Source organism: Schistocerca piceifrons, chromosome 8 (assembly GCF_021461385.2).
Source record: "Schistocerca piceifrons isolate TAMUIC-IGC-003096 chromosome 8, iqSchPice1.1, whole genome shotgun sequence".
Lineage (NCBI taxonomy): Eukaryota > Metazoa > Arthropoda > Insecta > Orthoptera > Acrididae > Schistocerca > Schistocerca piceifrons.
The window spans coordinates 81437828-81462084 of record NC_060145.1 but is presented as its reverse complement, the minus strand read 5'-3'; the positions used below and the strand labels follow the sequence as shown (position 1 = coordinate 81462084).

The 24257-nt window shown below is 39.1% G+C and overlaps 1 protein-coding gene across 1 annotated transcript in view; it reads right to left on the bottom strand.

The window, feature by feature from the left end:
• LOC124712086 overlaps positions 1-24257 on the bottom strand; it is a 143722-nt gene that overhangs the window by 118793 nt on the left and 672 nt on the right. The window contains exons 2-7 of the mRNA XM_047242383.1: positions 22339-22398; positions 19822-20008; positions 18366-18432; positions 18194-18291; positions 869-9213; positions 674-780 (exon numbers count right to left, since the gene is read on the bottom strand). Coding sequence (XP_047098339.1) covers positions 674-780; positions 869-9213; positions 18194-18291; positions 18366-18432; positions 19822-20008; positions 22339-22369 — 8835 coding nt within the window. The 5' untranslated portion in view covers positions 22370-22398. The remainder of the gene's footprint in view (positions 1-673; positions 781-868; positions 9214-18193; positions 18292-18365; positions 18433-19821; positions 20009-22338; positions 22399-24257) is intronic.

The window sequence follows — 24257 nt, the reverse complement described above, 5'->3', positions numbered from 1 at the left end:
ATATTTCATAGTTATTGATAGAGACAACATCTCTCATATCATATGGCACATTGACATTTACAAAAGAATTGGAAAATAACATTTAGTAAGCTTGCAACATTTTTGCAACATTTAGTGGGGCTGGGAAGAATGAACTGGTCTCAGAACCTTTGCTGAAATTAAATGTACTGTTTGGGAGGGAATCGCACAATTATCACTACTGTGATCTCGACTGTAAGCAGTATCAAACATTTCGCTTTGGATGTCTCTTCCCATTACATACATTTCTTGAGTGCTCATTTACATATATTCAACGTGGATGGATATGTGTGTGTGTGCGAGTGTATACCCGTCCTTTTTTCCCCCTAAGGTAAGTCTTTCCGCTCCCGGGATTGGAATGACTCCTTACCCTCTCCCTTAAAACCCACATTCTTTCGTCTTTCCCTCTCCTTCCCTCTTTCCTGACGAAGCAGGCGATGGTTGCGAAAGCTAGAATTTTGTGTGTATGTTTGTGTGTCTATCGACCTGCCAGCGCTTTTGTTTGGTAAGTCTCATCATCTTTGTTTTTAGATATATTTTTCCTACGTGGAATGTTTCCCTCTATTATGTTCAATAATATTGATAAATATATTCAATAATTTTTGTATGTATCTTTAAAAAATTGTATCATCTGTTAAAAGAAAATAATACTCACGGAATTTTCTGCATTAGGGTTGAGACTCACAACAGTTGTAATTTTTATAAATGACACATCATCCGCACCACTGCTGTCATTCTCTCCAGCCATGAGATTTTCAGTATCTAATAACAAAACAAAAAGTCACAGATTCTATTTCCAATGCTTCTTATATATGTTCATAAAACAATCAACAGAAAAAAAGATTCTTACCACAAAGAGATGACTGGACATCTGGACCATCTTTATGACCCGAAAGTTTATCTCCACTGAGCCTTCTAGTTCGCAAATAAATCTTTGGCTGATTACAAACTTGTGTGTCTTTCCTAGATGTACTGTCGGTGGTATCTGTACTTTCTGATGTGTCTGATTCCACAGCCCCTTCCGCTGATGATTTTAATGAGTTATCTTTCTCTACTGAATATGCCTCTGCAACCTGTCTCCCTTCAGCCACAGGAGTCTTTCCGTCGGATGTTCTCAGTATGTTACCAGAAAGGCTTCCAACTTTGATGTTTTCTTCAGATGATGAATGCCTGGCACCATCTTCCTTTGTGTCACTGCTCAACACACCAGTTTCTGAACTGGCAGTATTTTCACCCAGGCCAGAACTTCCTTCATCCGATTCACTAACTTCACTGTCCACTGCTCCATCAGACTTGCCTGTATGCTGTAGATTATCCAATAATAAGGTTTTCTTTCCACCTGAATCATTCAAAAAGCACCTATCTGTTAACACGTGCTCATCAAGAAGGTGATTAAATGCAACTATGTGAGCTACATGTGAATTTCGTGCCCCTTCCCCTTTAATGTTAAATTTGCATGTCTGGCAAAAGCCATCCCAATAAGAACTTTTATGGTTTGTTCTCAAATGTTCAGAGAAATTTGACACGTGTGTACTCTGAAAAATACAACCCTGAATCAAGCAGGAAAAGAGAACTTTCGAGGATCCATACAGACGTGCACTAAATGACCCTACTCTTATGTCAGGAGTTCCAAAAGTGTTTGCTGAAAATATTTTTTTATCCTTCCTTATTGCAATAGCTGGTGGTGGTGAACATACAAACTTTGAAGAATCCTGTTTTCCAGAAGCCACATGTCCAGATTCCGGTTTAACTGGTGATGCCCTACTGTATGAATATTTACACTTTTTTCCATTTGAGGGTAATACTGAATCTGAAATGTGAGAACCACTCAGACCCATTATCCTCTTTTCATATGCAGCTGCTGCATCGTACAGTTCATCATAATTTACCGAATCTGCATCTGATGAATCAGCAGTGCTCTCATTTTGACTCATCATAGCAGCATCTTCAAATTCTCTCATTTCACTCACTCCATATTCACTATCTATATCATTTTCGTCATCGCCTATGACGAGAGCACTTGGGTCAGAGATGTGTTTGGCCAATCTCTGTACAATCAGTGGAAGAGAACTTTCATGATCACCTTCGAAAGAGCTTTCAGAGAGATTTCTAATTTTATCCTCACTAAGCAGCTCAATTTCTACAGCATCTCCCTCAGCTGGTGAACTTGTATAGTTAGAACTTGTAACACCCACCTTCACTGTTGACTGCTTCTTCAATTCTTTCTTCTGGATTTTATTAAGAGCTGGTGAGAAAATTTTATCAAATAATGAACTATCTGAATGTTTAATTACGTCATCATCAAGAATTTCTTGCTCACTATAAGGATCATCCTTCGATTTCTGAGGTACTACCCTGTTAGATTCTGTGCAATCAACATCCGAGCACTTGACAGCTTGGGCCGCCTCAAGGGCACGCCTCTCATCAATCAGAGTTGATTCGTCACCCTCACCATTACTCTTTACAACATCTGGGTTGTTCTGTGCAGTGGAATTTTCGGAGAGACACTCTGGCTCTGATATGGTATTTGTGGACTCTTCCTGCTTTTTACGAATATCAATGGATTCTATTAAAACATCAATGCTCGATTTAATCACCGGTTTGAATTTTAAGCTCTGAGTTATAGCCTCCATTGTCTTGTATCTTTCATTATGTAGCATTTCTTCATGTTGATCAGTTGTATCCGATGGAACAAATGCACTTATTCTTCGTTTTCTATTTTCTTCTGTCTCGTCTACAACACCAATAAATGAAGACTTCTCATTCTCTTCGGAACCTGAAGCAGTTCTAGGTGGATTCAAATTATTTTGAATCTTCAAAATGGCATTCATTTCCTCGTGTATGGATACAGCATTCTCAAGTGGAGGTGTACTATCATCATGGTCATCATCAGTACCACCCTCATTAGTACTGCTTTCTTGTACAGGGCCACTTTCTGTTTCATTATGTGTTGGTGCAACACTCTCCAAATTTGGAACTTCATCTTTGCTAACTTCAGTGCACTCTTTTGCAGAAGAATTATTCACCATTGTATTCTGATCAGCAGCTGTAGTTTTATCCATAATCTGCATTTCACTTGTAGCAGTTTTAATGCTCTCTTCTTCATAAGCATTATTTGTATTTTCAATCTGAACAGGTGTGGCCTCCTTTACACTTGCAACTTCACAAATGGTAGTATTAGTCTCATTTCTAATATGATCACTGTCTTTTATTTGTACACGAGTATCGACCACTGCTTCACACTGAACCACTTTAGGTTCCTCCAAATTTGTAACACGAGATCTGGTGGAATTACTATCTTCAGTACTGACAGTCTCTTCCTTATGGTTTTCTTCTGGTACATCATCACAAGTTTCTTTATGATCAACACCTGGCAGTTTATTTGCTTCACTGCTTTCAGCATTTTTAGCTATTACAGCATCACTGTTTGACACAGCAGCAGCTGTTTCTTCAGGTTCATTATTTACACCAACTTCAGAATTGACATTAGCATTTGTAAAATCATCTATTGCTGATTCCGATACATGTGACAAAGCATTACTATTGTTTTCATCACATTTATCATCACTGATATTTGTTTTCACACCTTTAGGTGCAATTTTGCACAGGTCACCAGATACTTCACAATCCACATTTTCTAACTTGCTGTTTGGGTATTCATCAATCTCCTGTTTTGTAGGACTTAAACTTGACTCCTCTTGATCACCATCGGTGTCAGGAACGTCAGTACTATGTTTTGACATATTAATAAGCAGCACTTTTGGTAACTGTGAATCACTAAAATCAGAATCTGAGTGTACCATCTCTACATGTTTCTCTACATTTTTCTTTTCGATCTGCACAAAATTACAGGCTGTACATATATATCCAAATACAATGCGCTCAGTATTATTTACAGTATGCAAGATGTTAGTCTTTATATCAAAGCCTGGGTGGTGAGTGAGAAAATGTGACTTAAAATTTGGTCTTGAGGCTGCAGTAAATTGACATACATCACACTGATACCGATATTCTCCAGTATGAGTGGTAAGATGATCATAGAAAGTGTTTACCTTATTTGTTATCAGATCACACATTCGACACTTAAATAAAGATTGTTTTCTGCTTCTGTCACCACTAGTTTGAGTAGCACAATCATCAAACTCAGTCTTTTGTGAAGAAGATACTGCAATAGCTGCTTCAGCAAGATTCAGCCTAGATATATATACTTCACTGTTTGGGTGTTGTGTTTTATAATGATTAGTAATGCCTCTCCCAAAATATGAGCAAAGCTTGCAGGGATATTTTGGGCTTCCATCAAATGCGTACATTTTATCCACTGCATGTTCTCTGTGACTATTATAAGCCTCTTGCGAAATGTCCACTTGTTTTGTTTCAGATTTGTTTCCTTTGCTCTTAAGGGAATCTAATTTTAGCTCGGGCCCTACATTCTCCTCGTCTCGTTTGGATACTTCAAGGTCGCTTGTCTTAATGTCATCAGACAGACACTCGTTTTTCATCTGAACACACTCAAACTTGCTCTTCTCATTAGAAATGTCCAAAAGATTTTCCCGTGGAGTCTTAATCTTACCATTTTCCTCTGAGCATCCCTGCCTAATAGTATCAGTTTTCTCTTTATCAGCAATTAAGTCATCACCCAATTTTGACTCTAGATCACTGTCATCAACTGAAAAAGATGCTGGGCTCTTTGACAAATCAGATCTGTCAAACTTGCATTTATGTACAGACTTCTTCTTAATTATACCCAACTGCCAAGCACTCGCTTTCTTTTTTTTTGATTTCCTGGGAGTAACTGGCTTTTTGTTACCAAATTGTTCAGTCTCTTGTCTCTCCAGTAACTTTGTGTTCTTCAAAGAAGTATCATTTGTAGTTTCATTCTCAACGTCATCAATACTTTGTGCAGCTCCACTACTAGCACAGGGTTCAGCAACATCCTGCTCTTTACATGTTTCACCAAAAGCGTTTTCTGTTAGCTTTTTGATGACATCCTCAATCTTTATAGTTCGAGGCTTTGTTCTTCTCTTGCAGCTTGTCCTCTTGAAACAGAATGGGTCCTGTGTTTCAACATACTCGTATGCAGATTGATGATCAGAAGCTTTAGCAGATACAGTACTCTTTCTTTCACTAACATCAATCTCTTCATCTTCTCTGGATGGAATTTGTGTGCTAGCCCATCTCCACACACTTCTAGCTAGCCTTCTGCACTCCTCTGCCGTGAGAGATACAGTTTGTGAGAGATTTTCTTCATCTTCTGATTTAACATCTTTCAAATCCATTTTTGGTGCACAAGTCTTCTGAAGTACTACTTTCAGTTGATTTTTTGACTGTTCATACTGGTGCTTCTGATGGTCATACTTCTTCTTTCGTCCAGGTTTTGCTTTAAATTCTTTGGAATTATATTCATAATCATCATCTTCTTCATCCTCATCATAACCATCATCTGAAAAGTCTGTTATAGTTTTGCGTCTGCCTCTCTGTCTCCTTGTTTTTGAGAAATTCTCACATTCCATTTCTGCTTCTTCTTGCATACGCTTTGCTTCAGTTTTTGATACCTCCTCTATAGACATACCAGGCTTAACTTCTTTTAAAAGTCTGCACATTCTGTAACCTGTTGCTGTCACTACTCCTTCACTGATAAACATTTCTCTTATGTCTTCCTGCAGAAGCTCTAATGGAGAACGACGTCTATGTTTTTTCATTTGTTTTACACCTCTGCCTTTCTTCTCTGTACTCTTTCCATCACAACCACTTTCATTTTCGGAACTCTTTTGTTCTTCAACATTTTGCTTATCTCTGTTTTTATCTGATTCTTTTACATCTATAGTAACTTTCTTCTTAGTTTTAGCCTTTGTTTTAGGACTAATCATTGCTGACTTTGGTTTCCTTTTCTCCTCCTCAGCATTTTTTACTTTTGATAACTCAGAAAGTGGCTTCTCATCCTCTGTGTCGTCTTCATTTACTTCACTTTTCTCATGTTGCTTCACTGTGGTCTTATTGTCACCCACATCATCATTATCCTCATCCGATTCGTCAGAGACAATAACCCGTCGTCGTCTTGTCTTTTTTTTATCCTCCTTTACATCATCACCACCATCATCTTCATCAGAATCTTTCTTTTTGTTTTGTTTAGCTTTTGTGTTCTTCTTGCTTTTTCCACTGCTATCAGAATCACTGTCATCAGAATCAGACTCCAAGATACGCTTTATTTTCTGTAACTTCTTAGCTTTCAGCTTCTCATTCAAATTTTCCAAGAAAATGGCATTATCCAATAACTTTTTCCCTTCACCACATTCAAAAGATCTACGAATGAAACTTTCGATAAGTTCCTGTGTTAATTCTTCAGTTTTCTTTGGACATGTCTCAGTAATGTCAATAGATTCCGCTTTCACTGAATTTTCAGCAGCTCCTTTTTCCGTACTTTCCACTGGATCTACTACAGTGGGTCTCAACGGCTTTTCATCAGCAGATGTTTCATCAACCTTTGTTCTAACAGAACTCCTTTCCTCCTCAGACTTTGTAACAGGAACTGGTGACCTTGACCTATGTAGATGAGGTGGATCACGTTTGATTTTTGGTATTCTGAAATGCTGAAAACCATACCCTTTACCTGTTTTGGGAACAGAAGAATCATCGTACAAGCTATTGAGTGGTGAAATGATTTCTTTTGCTCCAGTTTTGCCCCTCTGTGAGTCCCTCTCGCTCTTACTCAAAGACTCCGAATGCCTTTCATCCCGTCTCCTGTCACTACTGTCACCATGCCTCCTATCACTACTCTCACGCTTCCTGTCATTACTTCCATCACGCCACCTGTCACAGCTAACATCACGGCGCCTGTCCCTGCTTGCATCACGCCGCCTGTCACTGCTCACATCACGCCGCCTGTCACTGCTCACATCACGCCGCCTGTCACTGCTCACATCACGCCGCCTGTCACGGCTTCTTGAACGTCTGTCACGGCTTCTAGAGTGCCTTGGGTCAGGAGTCCTTGGTCTCCTTTCAATGAGTCGAGAACTTCTGGCTGCATCAGTGTCCTCTATGCTTCGTCTCCTTGGATCTCTCTCTGATAGGATTGGAGCCCTTCTCCCCAACATTGGTCCTGGGCCCAAAAGACTAGGGGAAGGTTCACCTTGAGCCCTGTAAGCTCTACTGGCATAAAAAGAAGAAGGCATATTTTGGTTAGCACTGGCAGTTGGATGTCCCATTTGTGACTGATGGGCATGCTGTTGTAAGTATGATGCATCACTTCTTCCACCATATGGTTGATGCTGCATCACAGCCTGCTGCTGATTTGGCCACATGTGAGCAGGAGAAACATGTGGAGAAAACTGCTGAACAGGTGCTGTGCATCTGTCTCTACTTCTGTGGTCCACTTGCCTGCCTGAATGGTGCACTGGTCCAGACTCTCTGTTGTACTCCACCACTGAAACGTCAGACACAGGACGAGACAGGATTCCGTAACATGGTGAACCTGGCCACTGCTCTACTGGACTACTCTGAGAATAGTCTGTGGTGTTCAGTCTGGGGTCTTTACTAACTCTTTGCTCAACAACTCCTGATCTGTGAACATTAAGTCTTGGGTCTACCACGCCACCCTGATGTCCATGCTGTGTGATTTTGAGACCATCTACATCTCTCTGTCTTGCAGCACCATACATCACATCTGGATGGCTTTGAGTGCCAACAAATGTTGGAGGAATACCTGGTTTTGGAAGTATACCTGGTGTTGGAAGAAGTGCTGGCCTGTTGGTAGAGTTAGGCTGCTCTAAAGAGTTCTCGTACCCGTAAGTCCCACTTCCTTGTATTTGCTGCTGACCGAATGCAGTACCTTGGGGCCGAAAGCCCCCTGGATATGCAAGCTGAGAACTTTCTGGGGTATGTGCAGGTGAGCAAACATTAGTATGTGTTATGTTCACAGACTTGTTAGTCATTGGACTTGCTGCTTTAACAGTTTCCAAAATTTCTTTTGTATTTGGTGGAGGGGAAGGAAGGCTTTGAAGATTTTCATGCACTATCCTTTGCAAATCCTCTGAACTCAATGACGACAGCAAACTGTGCGATTTACCTTTGTTATCACTCTGATTTGGCTGTGGCGTAGTCTGAAAATTCTTCACAGCATATCCACTCCCTAGTTTCAGACGTGGGTCACTATTTTCATTTGACTTTGGCTCCACTTGTTTTACAGCATCACTATCAGGTGTATTTGCAACACTTGGTTGTTCAATGCTTTGTCGCTTCCTGGGATCTGAAGATCCTTTCCATTTGTCCAACCTGCTGGGACTTCGTGAAAATAAAGGTGTTTTTTCCTCAACAGCACTGTGATCAGGTACCTTCGAACAGGAACTCGTCTTATCTACCTTCTCTAATAAAGATCGAGCAGGAGACAATGTATCAATATTCAATTTTTCAGGTTTAGTCTTCACAGGTGAAATTTTTCTGTCATCTTTATTTATCAATCCCCTCAACGCACCACCTGTGCTCACTCCCACTCTATGAACTTTATGTATTTCTTCTTCAAGTTTTGCACGTAATGATCTTGAAGTAACACCTTCATCTTTCTTTGAAGCTGTGTTCTCATCTTCACTCAGAAGAGACTGCCCTTCATAATTATATGCTGATGATGAATTATTTTCCCTTTCTTCTGTACATGATGCTGCATCTCTTGACTCTTCTACTGTACTTAATTTGTTCTCACTATGTGAATCCCAGAAGTGCTTACTGGTCTGCAGTTCATGTGTACTTTTACTTGCCCTATCACTGTATTTGGAGATATTATAAGTAATGCTCAATGACTGGGATAAAGGTGTGTTTTTATTTACTGAAGATTTGTCAGTTTCACATACCCAGTCCATAGCTGAAGCAATGTCATACGACAGTAACTTTGAAACCGAGGCATTCTTCAATGCTTTTTCCTTTCCGCTCAGGACATCTTTGCGCCTGTCATAAATCCATTCTATGTCTGATGAATTATCACTTGAAATATCTATAATTTTTGTTAGCTTCTCTCTGCTTTGAGCAAGTATGTCTTCTGGGAGTCTGGTTTCTGTAGATGAAACACAGTTATCACTCTGACTGCTGGTGACAGTAGGCACAGGTGACATGCGACTTGGTGAATCATCACTAACACGAGCAACAGCTTTCTTCAATGGTGCAACATATGCTGACGGTTGTGGTGTAGTTGAACTCACCACTGCCTCACTGAAATCAAACAGCACATTCAATCAATTAATCCATATTTGGAAGATGGTTCTATACTGAAAGTAACCGTATCAAATGAGGGAATTAAACAGTACTTGTACGTACGTTTCTTCAGACAGAAAATCATAATTCAGAATGCTATGCACATTTATTTGTCAATTTATAACAAACTGCAGGTACCAGAACATCAACTTATTTCTTGTATCTATTACGTAAATGTTACCTGAACTACAGCTTAATCTGCACTGCGGTTGTCATCCATCATTGTATAAGTTGATGTTTTGAAGTGCTGCAGTTCCAGTAGCCAGTACACATTATAAAGAATTTTATGTTTTCTTTTTTCCATCAGTACCCACTAAATATATACATTCACATACTGCCCTAACTTCCAAAGATAAACAGCCTATGCTGGAATAGGGCCTCACTGGTAAACTCAATAAATTATACACATCAACATTTAAATGAAACTGCTTGTCTTTAAGAGTAAAATTGTTCAAACAACACATGGGACAATTGAAAATTGTCAACTGCGCATGCCAGACTTTCAAAATAGACACCAAATACAAACAATGTCTTCAAGTGCCTGTGAAAGGTAAAGGCACTCGGGTTTAGTGAAAAACTGAATCCAAAAATAATTCAAAGGAGGACTTCACCTTCTCTGATAGTCATAACTCAACAGAAAAATTCTCAAAAAATCTATAAATGCATTTGTTGTCTCATACTGCATTATACAGCTGCAATTACATCCAATGACTGAAGACAGAAATCTGCATCCCGTAACACCTGATAAAAATCTCCATGAAGATATACGGTCTCTATGTCCTGAACATCCATGAAAATATACAAGCTCTAAGCCCCAAATTCTGAAATTAAAGACAGATTTTACCAAGGCACAAGTGAGCAACATCTGGTTGACAAACAAAACAAATGTGCACTGTAGATTGAATCCTCTCAAATATTACAACAACAAATATCCATAAGGCCAGTATTACACTATCATATTACACTGACAAAGAAATATGATCAAATATTCATCAAAGATCTTTGACATGGAGCTAAACAGGGGTGTTACACTGTTATGTAATTGGAAGAAATGTGGCAGAAAAAAAAAGGAAACATACTTGGATGAAGCCCTAGGTATTACGTCGAGATGATAGAAGCATTCAGTAAAATTTGTTACAACAGCTGAAAATGGAGGAGGTCAAGTCTTAATACACAAGTTACTTACAAATGGATGCCAGTGTATTTCAGCATTTGCTCAGTAAAGGGGCTTCTCATATTATAAAACAGAACACTCTTGATAACTGTTATATGTGCAGAGGACAGGCAAACTGTGACACTGTGATTTCTTGATACATGAGAGAGCTAGTCTAGTTCACAACACAGCACTCTAATATTACACTGCACATTAAACAACGTAATTCCAGAAACGAGTCAAGTGATTTATAAGGCACTGAAAGAAGAATATGTGAAGGTAAATAAATGTTTAATATTATACTATTGGACAATACGACCCATTTTTAATTTTGAATAATTTAATTAATGAAATTAGTGTTCCAACAACTACAAAATTAAAAAAAGTACAAAACAGATGAAGTGCTTTGTAACTTGTGGCACCCAGCATTCAAAAATAGACAAAGTAGAATGGAAAGCTAATAAAGAATTTTTTATTTTAAAGTGTGACCACATCCTCTATTCCAGCTTGCTGAAAAGCTACCTGAATGTTTCCAGGGGTAGTGGCGGATGGATGTAACTGCGATTGTGGACATGAAGTCACCTGCAGCATATTCCACGTGCCCATCAACACACAATTAATAGCATGCACTGTACTTCTTGCTCACACTTTAGTAAAAATCTAAAATTTTAGGCTGGCAATCTGAGAGACGCTCCATGCAAGAAATTACTGAATATAAGCAGAAGCTTCTATTCTGAAGTGACAACCGCTGAAGATATGTTGCTGCATCTGAAAAACTGAGATCACTTCCATCTCTTAATCAATCATCCAACAAGCCTGTATCAACAGTCAACATAATGTACCAATCGACTGTGGACACAATGTGAAAAAAATTTAAAACTCCGTACCCTATATTCAAACTATCCTGATTTACAGGTCTACACTTCTGATACAGTTCTAATCCACACGTCAATCAGAACACAAAAGATGAAATGTCAGAGGCATGAACAGAAGTAGAAAATGGGACACATTTTTACACCAGTTTTGCTTAACAAAAACAAGAAATGGCATACTGTGAAAACAAAGAGTCAACCAATCATTTGAAACGAAGGTTTTTGACTAACTCATCTGTCACTGGCCGCAAGATAATACCCACACCACCAATCTAAGTCTCATTCATCTGGACCACCTGCGATTTTCTGCCCCCCCCCCTTTTTTTAAAAAAAAAAATACAAGTGTATAACAATATTTCAGTGTTACTAAATTGACTAATGTCTCTCTCTGTTTTGACAGTGTGTCTTTGTCACTTTTTGTCCTATGGCTTCCCCATAAGGAACGAAGAAGGTATATTAGAGTTCAACATCCTATCAAGAAAAAGTTCATTAGTAGCAGATGTTATTTAAAACCTATGCAATTCTGTATGTCTAGTTTGTTTGGTGTATTATCTCCAAAATTAATGTTATAACCAAAATTTAAATAGAATAAAGTTTAGTGTAGTCTGGTGTAGTACAATCTACAGTGGCAGTATTTGTTCTCAGTATTCGACAAATTCATCAGGAAGTACTTTTGGCTTATATGTTTATGCAGGTAAAGCAAAAATTTTCCACTACTGTAACAGTGAAACATTTATATTCCTGTATGAGGACATAAGCAACAATGTCTGCTCATTTTGGAGATGCACAGCATAATGAAGTCAATGAAACTATAATGATTACTTGCATCTGACCAGTTAAAATTTCAACCCCCCCCCCCCCCCCCCAAAAAAAAAAAAAATAAGCCCCAATGTCAACCTGCCAAACTAAGACAGAAGTAAGAACACAACAAGGAGAAAAACTCATCCTTGCATGAAAGAACTTTCTTTTCTTTCTTTCAACTCGTTAAAGATTGCAAAGCACCAATGTATGGCAGCCATAACTCACTCAGCAACAAATTTGTTTACATTCCCAGAGTGACAGACAGAATCGGCCGTATATTGCGCAAACACGGCGTAAAGACGATTTTCAAATCGACAAGGAAGATCAAAGAGTGTCTTAGATCGGTGAAGGAGAAAAGAGACCCACTTGCAATGTCGGGAATATACCGTATACCATGCACATGCGGAAAAGTTTATGTCAGAATGACTGGACGATCAATTAACACCAGGATCAAAGTGCATAAGCGACATTGCAGGTTGGGGCAGGTGGAGAAATCGGCCGTGGCAGAGCACGCACTGAATGAGACCTACCACGTAATAAAATTCGCCGACATGGAAGTTCTGGCTGTAGAGAAGCACTGTCACACGCGCTTGTTCAGAGAAGCTGTAGAAATCCAAAAACACGCGAACAGTTTCAACAAGAAAGAGGAAAGCCTTCAGGTAAACGGATCCTGGCTTCCCGTACTGCAGCGAACGACCGTCGCAGGTAGCAAGAGGAGAACCGCACCGGAAATGACCATGGAGAAGCCCTCGGACGTTGGCGCGCCAGGTACATATAGTCTGCGGCCGCGAGCTCGCCTCCAGCTCACCACCGGCAATGGAGGGTGAAGCTTTGACAATGCCAGCCACTCGTGCTGGCGAAACGTCAGAAAAATCATTAGATGAACGTCGGCCGAAGAACCCGAGACAGAAGCCAATAGGCAGTTTGTCAAATTTGTTTAGGTTCGCAAATTGTTGAAAGTAAGAGAGTGCCAAATCTAGTGAACAGTGTAGTGTTCCAACAACTCTTACTTTAAATCACAAAGGTTTATCACTGTCAAATCACCTTTGTTGATAAATGTCTTAACCTGGTGAGAAAGGGATTTTCTTTCTCTTGCAGTTCATTTTCTCTTCCAAAAAGTGCAGATGACTTACACAGTATCACCCAGTTATCATTTTACTTGTTGTTTCCAGTGTGAAACGGTGCTACCATGTTCCATCCCCAGCAGCAAACTGGGAACAAAATCCACTGAATTCTTTGGAAAAAGGTATTAACACTGCTGAAAACTAGTGCTCATACTTTCTTTTCATTAAAATGGAATAAAATCTGCATCAATCTTGTGCAGAGTTTCTCACTGTTAACTCTCACTGCGAAATGTGCCATACTCGTTTCTCCTAACATGCCCATGAAAGGATTCAAACACCCTTAATTGAAGATCATCCAACAACACACGCACTACCTCAGTGCTCTTGACTGTGGTTCCAGTTTTGCGTTGTCCTTCACATCAATGGTCATCGAGAGAAGTGTGGGCATGTTTAAGTTGACCCACCAATTTCCTTGGAAACTTTTTATAAACAAACACTATTTGAATTTAATTTACATTATTGTGCAACATGTATCAGCACAACAAAAATTTAATTTCACTGATACAAATGTCATGTCTATAACTGGCTGAGATATTTCCTCCTTGCCCAGTTTTCTCAAAAGTAGTTTCTACAGCGCTGTCCACTAAAATTTAGAAATGGGGAAAGGATAGCAAGTAACAAAATTTTACTTACTGCAACAACATTCAGTGATTAAGTATGTAAGTGATTTGGGGGTATACAGTATATGAAATTTAGTACAGAGCTATAGCCTCTGACAGCAACAATGGCTGCAACTGCATAATCAAACTGAATTGGGATGGCAAACACACAAATCCACACTGTTTCAATTCTATACCAGAGTTCATCATCTACATCTACACTCTGTAAATCATCATGAAGTGCATTAGGGTCTCTTCCCATTCTGATCATGTATGGAGCATGGGAAGATTGCCTCTGTGTGTGCAGTAATTATTCTAATCTTGTCCTCTCAATCCCTATGTGAGCGATACATAGGGGGGTTGTAGCATATTCCTAGAGTCATCACTTAAAGACAGTTCTTGATACTTTGTTAACAGACTTTCTCGGGATAGCTTACATCAACCTTAATGACAATTCCAGTTCAGTTCCTTCGGTATCTCTGCAACACTCTCCCACGGATCAAACAAACTTGTGACCATTTGTGCTGACCTTCTCTGTACGTGTTCAATATCCCCTGTTAATCCTATTTGGTACAGGTCTCAGGCACTTGAGCAATATTCTAGAACCAGTCACAAGAAAGATTCATAAGCAGCCTCAATGGTAAACTGACTGCATTTCCCCAGTATTCTGCCACTAAACCAAAGTCTACCACCTGCTTTAACCACGACTGATCGTTCTATTTCACATCCCAGGTGTTTGTACAAGTTGGCCGCTTCCATCATCAATCACAGTGGTAGGCAAGTGGTAGTGCACCAGTGTCTCGGCAGACCAGAACCAGATGTTTTCAATAGGTAAGAGAACTGGAGAACGTGCTGCCCAGAGCAATAATGTGAACACCCTCTATATCAAGATAAAACAGCACATGCAACATGTAGTCTCAAATGGTCTTTTAGAAAGATAACCCAATGGAGACCTCAAAGAAAGGGTATTCCCACCAGCCCGAACAAATGAATAAGGTAACAGCTGCTATTCAAATTACCAACTATGGAAACTATAGTCTGATTAAAATTACGTGACAGCTGACACTTCACGCCACTGCCAAACTGTCACAACAGTCAATTCATTTCCAGTTCATTGTACAGTTTGCCTTCTTGATATGTTTGGATCCCAAATCCTGGGTCTGGCCTATTTAGTTCATATTTCATCACAAGTGATAACCACGCCAAAATCACAAGGATGCTAATGAAATACACACGTTTCAGACAACACTAACTACACAGTACTGGATCCTTTGGCACAAGATACAATTCAGTGTCATGTATACAGCTGTTATAATCACTGGGATTGGCTTCATTAGATAAAATCTGCATGAAATTGTGTGAAGCAGGATTTTTGAACACTGCAATTATTAATTGCTACTGGGTCATCAGAGTCATAAATCCATCAACTTTTCCCAATGTAGTGGGGTAGCAGAGTGGGTATCGTACTAATCTGATGTGTAGAAGATCACATGTTCAAATCTTGTCAACTGCAATGAAATTTTTTATTTTTCTAAATCTAATCCAAGGACTTTATTATTTTTATTCAGTTAACTCATTTAAATTTGTTTTTCTCTAATACTTCGCTGCATCATTATCTTGTCATACCAACATTTTTATTTGCTCTTATTTTTCTTTCTATCATCTATTTGGAATATGCTTGTGTCAACTATAACCTCCAACCCAAGTACCAACCAGGATTTCTCACTGGTTGGTAATGCATCAGCCCTTGTAGCGAGTGTAAGGTTAGTTTCACGGTAACCAATGACAGTAAGAAATTAAAGTTTGCTTTTAGCGCTGAAATCAATTTTTTTTTTCTTTTTTCTTTTTTTTTCTGTTTCAAGTTTGCTCATGGTGGTTAGCATTAAATGCCTTGAACAAGGTGATCATGATTTTAGTCCTGGCACAGACTGTTGATTGTTGTTTCCTCTGATATACTGCACATCACAAGGTTGTGGTTCGGTTAGAACATGTGTTTAAATTCAGGGTTACAAACCCATCATCTGCTGCAGTTCAGATGTTGGTCACATAAAATCAATTGCTGACAGATCATCTCCCATCATACTTCGCAGCTGCCACTTCCATCACCACTCTGTGTTACACATTAATGTTATTTGTGAAGTGATCCGCTGTGTTTGTATGTTGTCTATAAACAAGTGGTAGTCGGCAGTGGATGTGGCAACACTGTAGTGGCAAGTGACATCAACCATCAAGTAATTTCGATCTGACTATAGAGGTGATCATGTTGTGTACCCTATAGCATCCCATATCATCACATCAGATGCTCAGACCTTTTCACAATGACAAAGGCTCTCTGGCAAAAGTCACAGTATATTCATCAAGATGCTGTACCCAGAATTGGGATTCACTTAAAGAGACGATGTGCCATCACTCCTGTGAACAGTTTCGTCGACTCCACCAATGTCAGTGCACCCCTCTCTGTTGCTGCAATCCTGGTCACCATTTTGAGTCTGTGGCACTATGGACATAATTGCACTATCCATGTGGATACTTGTCAGTGGCAAACAAATCCATTTTCTGACTCAAGGTATGTGACATATGTTACAATTCTTCACGGACAAGCAAGCAATGCGTAAATGTCCTCTACAGTACTACTCAATTGCGGCAATCAAAATCCTCCTTGGTGTTGAGATGGCCCTCTTGAACCCACTGATCCCATTCTCGAATGATGGTTATTCCACCGCAACCAAAGCATGCAATCTTATCGCTGCACAATAAACTACAGTCTCCATAGGCTGTCATCCTGCTGCTGTTTAATTCTGACACTCAAGGCCTGCAGATGTTGCTCCCTTCTAACACAAAGCATAACGTGACTGTCTCACAAATAACATCAATAATTTCAGAATGAGAAAGGCTCTGTGTAATATTTCCTCATATACAAAATGCAGATAATTTCACTCCTACCTGCTTACGTTGTACAGTTCCACTAGAATGCTAACCATTTTCGTACCCCAATATGCAAAACACTTCATGCCATTTTAACATCTGGTGCTTGCCATCTTCATGGATTTGCAATTTTAATGGTTAGCAAGGTATTTTGGTATCAAATGCCAGGAATCATCATCATCATCCTTCCACTTACTGCTACACTATACACATCGTTTCACTGGTGGCCAACTCAAAAATCTCAGTCTGCAAGTTCGTAATGCAGAAAGTTGGTTGCTTAACTTGTGAGGGTACTGGCAAACTCTTCTCACCGAGAGAGAGTATGAAGATCTTTGCACTGAAATGTTGGCTACACATATTTCATTTAAGCCCTAATTTTAACATGAATTGCATTCAAGACCACAGGTATCAAAACAATATTAATAAATAAAACAAAGGGGAAGACCAATGTTCCTAAACACGAGGGTTGACTGGAAAGTAATGCCTCCACCTTCGTAACTCTTCAACAGTTGGTAGCATCTTGTTCCATAGCCTCTTCTCTACAGCTCCAGTTGGCAGGAAGCTTTAGCATTGAACGGTTGTGCTGTTACAGTGTCAAGTATGCAACTCTGTGCAGACAGTTTGTTGATGTGATTTAAGCAACATGCAGTCATTGAATTCTTGACAGCAGAAAGTGTCACCCCAAAGAAGATCCATCAGAGAATGAAAGCAGTTTATGGTGATTGTGTTGACACGAGTACTATGCGTCGTTGGGCCAGTTAAGTTTAAAGACGTTGAGGTGGGAACATCTGACCTGCATGACAAACAGAGTTGGACGTCCTGTGACAGCAACCACCGAGTTTCCAAAGCAAAATGTTGACAGATTGATTCAGGACAATCGTCGTATCACTCAGAGAGAAACTGCAAGCACAATCGTCATTTCACAAGAATGTTGGGTCACATGTTTCTATGCAACATGACAATGCCAAACCACACACTTCATGTGCCACGCCACCACAGCAGAACGTCAGAGACTGAATCTCACCACTGTAAGGCATCTTCCATACAGTACAGATTTAGCACCGTCTGACTTCCATCTGTTCCCAATAATGAAAGACGATCTGCGGGGACATCATTATGCTTCTGATGCAGACGTTGAGAGAACTGTGAGACTGTGGTTGCAGAAAGATGTGTGTCGGCTTCTTCCATGACGGCTTCAGAAAATTTGTTCATCATTGGCAGAAATGTATCCAATTGGCTGGTGATTATGTGAAAAAGTGAAGATTGGTAATTAAAGATCGCATTCTAAGGATTATTTCTGCTTTTGATTTATTAAAATATTCCCATCCAAACCCAATTAACGAAGGTGGAGGCATTACTTTTCATTCAACCCTCATACTTATTCATTCATGACAAGCTGAACAACCATATTCCATCATTAACCAAGTTACTTATAATATGAATCAATTGCATTAAAAACTTTACCTCTTATCCCTTGTACTTGCACTTTTGGTTAATTCGCCACCAACAGTAGCATTTTCTTGCTTAGTTCCTGCACTGAGGCTCTCCTGTATACCTGGAACCTTAAAAACAAACGAATTATCAAGAAACTATCACTAATAATTCACCCGAGAGAGAGAAAATTAAATATAAATACCTTGTCAACCTTCTCCCTCAGCTTCTTCAGAACTTCCTCACACTTCATCAGTGTCTCAATCTTCAGCCTACAAATAACCATTAAAATCAAGTTAATTCAGAGCATGGAGCAGGCCCAGCTGCTTCTCTATAGTTACTGCAACATATTTTACATTGGTTTAAGTCTCACTAGATTTCATTAAATTTACTATTTTTTCAATTATTGTAATCTATTCTTGAAAAATTAAATGGAGAGAGACTGTTACACACAAAGCTTTCAGCCATAGCCTTCTTCAGAAATGAAAGCAACAAGCACGCACGCACCCGCGTGCACTCCTTAAGCACAGGATTGTTATCCCGACTGCTCTGGCAGGACTACAATTCTTTCACTGAACGAAAGAAGCAAACAGTAGTGGAGCAGGGAAGGGGGAGGTAGAGAAAAGTATGAGGGGGGACGGAAAAGGGCTGTCTGGTGGAGCATGCAGGGACTAGAAGGCAGCAGGACACAGTTGCCAGGTGCAGCATCGGGAGGCTTTGGAGGAAGGAGGGGGGGGGGGGGGGGGGGATGGAAAAGGAGAGGACAGAGATGGGTGAAAGACATGGGTGTATTGACAGAGAGAGAGCAACAATGAGGGTGAAGGACATGAACTGGGAGGTAGTGTAGGGCAGAGAGGGAGAAAACTGTTGGGTGGAGGGTGTGGAACAACAAGTTACTGTAGGTTGAGGCCAGGATAAGGTCGGGAGTGGAGAATGCATTGTAAGGGTAACTGCCACCTGTACAGTTCAGAAAAGCTGGTGGTGGAGGGAAGGGTCTACGTGGCCCAGGTTGTGAAGCAGCCATTAAAATCAAGCATGTTATGTTCAGCTGCATGTTGTGCCACAGAGTGGTACACTTTGCCCTTGGCCAGTTTAGCAGTGGCCATTCATCCTGGTGGACAGCTGGTTGGTAGTGATACCAATATAAAAAGTTTGCAATGGTTGCAACAACAGAACACCATTTTAGGAGGGGTGGGAAGGTTGCTCGGTAAGATGTCCCTCATTTCAGGATATGATAATCAAAATTCTGGTTTCCACAGCTTGAAGACACAACAATGACTGAAATTATAACTATTAGGGTACTTTTTCCTTTTGTTGCACTATATTTTGTAGTCTGGTGTAAAGACTGACTGGACAAAATTGTTTGGAATTATAATAATGTGACTGTGTTTTTTGCTTACTTTTACGAAGCAAAGGCCTTTGCTTCGTCCCCTTCACAACAATTTAGCTAAGTCTCAACAAGTTAACATTATTCAGTTCAGCTCTCTTCTCCATAATATTTAGTTTAATTTTAATTAATATTATTCTGACTGCATTCTGGCAGATATTAGAAGTATTGATTCCAATTTGAACTATGTAGATAAAACAGGCAATGAGTACTAAAATACCCCATCATGGCAGTATATTGAAGTAATTAACAGTGATAAAATAACTATACTTACATTTTCTTAGAATTTGTGAGGACGGCATGCAAGCTTTTCATTTTTGAAAGCTGTGCCTCTCGAGACTTATCACGTGTACGCTCTAATTTTGATATCATTGTTTCAAGAAACGGTATATACTCCTGCATCTGTCTAAACTTTGCTTCTTGCTGACTGCATTCTTCAGTACTGAGATCCTTACCTCCACCTAAAACATTAAATTTTTAAATGGGTTGCTCATATAAGCTGAGCTGGGGGGGGGGGGAGGTAAGACACACATATTCACATGAAATGACTTCATTTCCTAGGAAATATTCACTTAAAAATACATCTGTGCCTATTAATATTTCAGTATCGTACACATCATATTCGGCTCAACTGTAACACCACACCTCTAAACTGATTAGGACTATGTACACACACACACACACACACACACACACACACACACACACACACACAATTATCTGGAGAAGAAATAGAATGGAAGTCTCCAAGATAAATTATAATATTGTAGTTTTTGTTAACATTTATTTCCACCACTCTATGCCTTCACTTAACAGTGACTGGTTATCTTTACCCTGGCCATGCTTACCACAGATTTTCAACTGGAAGTTACTGCCACAATTTTCAGCAAAACCACATCTTTTATCACGTGAATTAATTTTTACGCCTATTGTTGCTTCACCTTCAGCCATATCGCAATTTCCTTCATCAAAATTATTTAAATTTCTTCTGTGTTCTCCCCTCAATAAACTGTTAACACTGTGATATGCTAAATGCAGCATTATCTACCCGTCTGTGAAAATGGCCAACATCCAGCCCCTACAATTTTGAATGAAGGTAAATTTTTTTTAAAAATGAAAATATGTTGTGAAGGTATCTCAAAGACAGGCAGCCAGTCAGTTGCATCATGTGCAACTATGTCCAAAGTGGTATGAACATGCAGGATTTGAAAAGCTATTTAGTCAGCACAGAATAACAGTAAGCTTAAATGAACTAGAGAGAGAGAGAGAGAGAGAGAGAGAGAGAGAGAGAGAGAGAGAGAGAGAGAGAGGGGGGGGGGGGGGGAGGGAGCAGACTTTGTTCAAGAAATTATGGTACAATTTAGCTAGCGGCAGCATAGATAAAGGATCAACAAAAAACCATGGTGGTCATAATAATGGGGGAAAGGGGGGGACTCAACAACATGGTCAGCAAAAAGCCTATTAAACAAGTCAGTCCATGTGCCATCTCCCATCATCTTATTATTGAGGACATCACATGAAATTTGATTTTTAGTTAATGTTTCTGTTAAAATTCTATAATCAAGAGTGCAAGTTACAAAAAAAGCAACATAAGAGGATGAAAATTATGGCAAAATAAAGAACATGGCATGAAAGAGTATCTTGAGCAAAGTCTTCCTACACACTATGATGCTACAGAAAAAAAAAAAATATCCTCATATAATGGCAAAACAGTGCACCAGTCACTATTGGGTAGGCATTATCCTACTTCTTTCCAACAGCGGGTCCAATCTGAGGGATTAGGATTTCCACAGAGGCTTATGAACTGTACTGATCAAAATCTGTTATTAAAAATAGAGGGGGATGGAATAGGATGCACATGAAAATCTGTTGGCCTCGAATTAATTATGGAAGAATTAAGTGTGGCTAAGGGTTAAGGCAAAAGATCGGAAGCAAAAGCATCCTTTGGAACATGTCACGTTCCTGAGAATCGTGTCTAGCAACATAAATATTCCTGAATGTACACTTCTTGCTCTAATCAAGTATGATCTGGTGGATATGTAAGTACATTGCTCCTAGAAATCATTTGGTAATTGTTTGCATTCATCCTGGACAAATTGCATTTTTGCTTCAAATTTACATCAGTTACATCAATATTTTCTACAATCCCATTTCTACAGCAGACAACTGAAGTATTCCACAACTTATCATATGTCTTACCAAGTTCCGACTTCTTATTTTGCCACTAAAAATAATTTTTGGATCACTGGATAGTTGTCAGAATATGTATAAAAACATGTATCAAATGGTCTCAAGGTGCAAGATTCAGCGTTAAATTGTAAATCCCCTATAAATGTACCAGTGAGTCAGTTCGAAGAAGAGGAAACGATATTTGCATAACACCAGTAAGAACCGTATCATGTAATGCATGTACTATTCAAAGCAAGATATGAGGGTGATGATATCTTTATTTTATGAATATCAAACATCTCCCACCACTCCCCCCCCCCCCAAAAAAAGGGGAAGTTCCACTTGGGTACATTCACCTTTCTGCATGTGACTGAGCTACTTCTGCAAAGCAGTTTAACTTGTCTTTTCAAGGTAAACAAATTGTAAAGTACTTTTTCCTGCAAGTTTCAAACACCACTACAGTTTCTGTGCCCACACACAGTACTGAAGATCATGAAACAACTCTTCTTCCAACAACTGTAACGTAACTTAAATATATCAGTATGCAAACAACTTATATACTGGCATCTTACTTTACAGTAATTAATACTGCTGCTGCATGGAGAATGAAATGCCAGCTTACCTGCATCCCAAGTTTGCTTATTTTCAGCCATCATGCCCTTTTATGATGATTATTCAGTGCCTGAAAGAGCAAAACAAAATCAGTAATTGGATAGTGTAAGCATCAATTTTGTATCACAAAGGTTATATCAAATACATATAAACAATACAGTATACAACACTTATAATGCAGTAGCAGTGCAAAATGCAAATCAAAACATGTAAGACAGAATGCAAGGTGGGTATGTAGCTGTTTAGCCTTTACTATGTTATCAAAGACAATGTTCTGGCTAAGTTTGTTTCTGATGAATGATTTCATATTTAATTCATTTTGTGCTGTTAAAGAACTCTCCCTCCTGCCACAAATATGAATAAAATAGTAAAGCTCTACTCTCAAAAACAATGAATGCCTCATTTGACAACAGTTAAATAACTTAGCAGCACACCTAATGAGGTTTCAACTAATGAGATATAGAGTCCTAACAGAACCACTAAATAAAATTTACAATTTCATTGCTAAATGTGTGATCACAATTTTGTGTTGTTTAAGAAATTTGCTGAACAAGATTTTCACTTTGTGAGAGTTTACAGGTGACAATGAATGGGCATCACAATACACTGAGTTTTGTGAGCTCATCCAGTACTTTGTATGTGTGATTTTTAAGTGAGAAGCAGGCAGCAGTTTTCATCACTTACTCAGCATGTGAATGTGCTACATCTCATGCAACATTAATGGAAACTAGGCTGGAAATCAGTACATGAAGTAACTACAAACATGTTTTTCACACTTCTAGGCATAAGATTCCATACATTCTTCACGGAAAACATTCTCTCACGATTGATTTTCAACAGTGTTTGTCTATAACATCTAATAATGGCATAAAAGAAGTACAAATACAGCAACACATTTCTTGAGTCAGTAGAATAACTTACACCTCGTGAAACATTTATGTAAACTACAAAATGAAAATAACTAAGTGTTCTTCAGTGTATTTAGTGTGAAACAAAACCTTGAATCTTAATATAAAGGTCTTACTAAAATCCACTTTTAACAGTACATATCAAGCACAAAACAGCCTTCAAAATGTCATAATTAAGGCCTTCATTATACCCTAGTGAGATAGTCACATTTATGTCGTGAATGCCACTCGCAAACTGGAAACAAAACCACCATGTGTGCCGTTTGTGGTAACTTCGATGAGTTATGGAAAACGTAATAAACAAAATAACAGATGAGAGCTATCCACTGTTTTTCACGTGTGAACTATGTTGGCCTAGATAAATGACAACAACAGTGTGGATGCCGTTCACGAGTGAACACGTAATACACATTGTTTGCAAGCAATAGTAAAAAAAAGAATTAAAATGCACCCTCTCTCCAGAAAAACTGTCGTATCTGTTATGGCAAGACAAAAAAAAAACACTGATATACCGTTCACCACTTGAAAAATAGGCCTAAATGCTGACATTTCGGAACACGCCGCATGCAACGGCTTCTCTTAGAAAACGCGGCAATAACCAAGATTGGGCGAAGTTCCTTTTTTTTTTTTCAGAATAATGCCATACACAGTTTGCGAAAAAGTTTTCACTATTTCTCACGAAGTCCATTGGTGTATTTGTCAAAAGACAATCTTGTCAGTCATCTGCAACGATTAATTTTATTGCAGTTCCAAAATATCAGACACTATCAACATTGTACTATATGTGTAGTTTGCTTCACACTGCAACGGTTAATACCTACGCTAACTCATGACCACTTTTAATGCAACTCCATGTACCTTATTATTCTAGTAAAATTGGAGCATTTTCCAGAAATACGCTCTCTTCCACAAAACGATGTTCAACAACACTGCTCCACATATTCTCATTAATGTCTATACGCATTAATGGAATGGGCGATTACAGTATTTTTTGAAACACAGCTACTGCGTATAGAGTTCG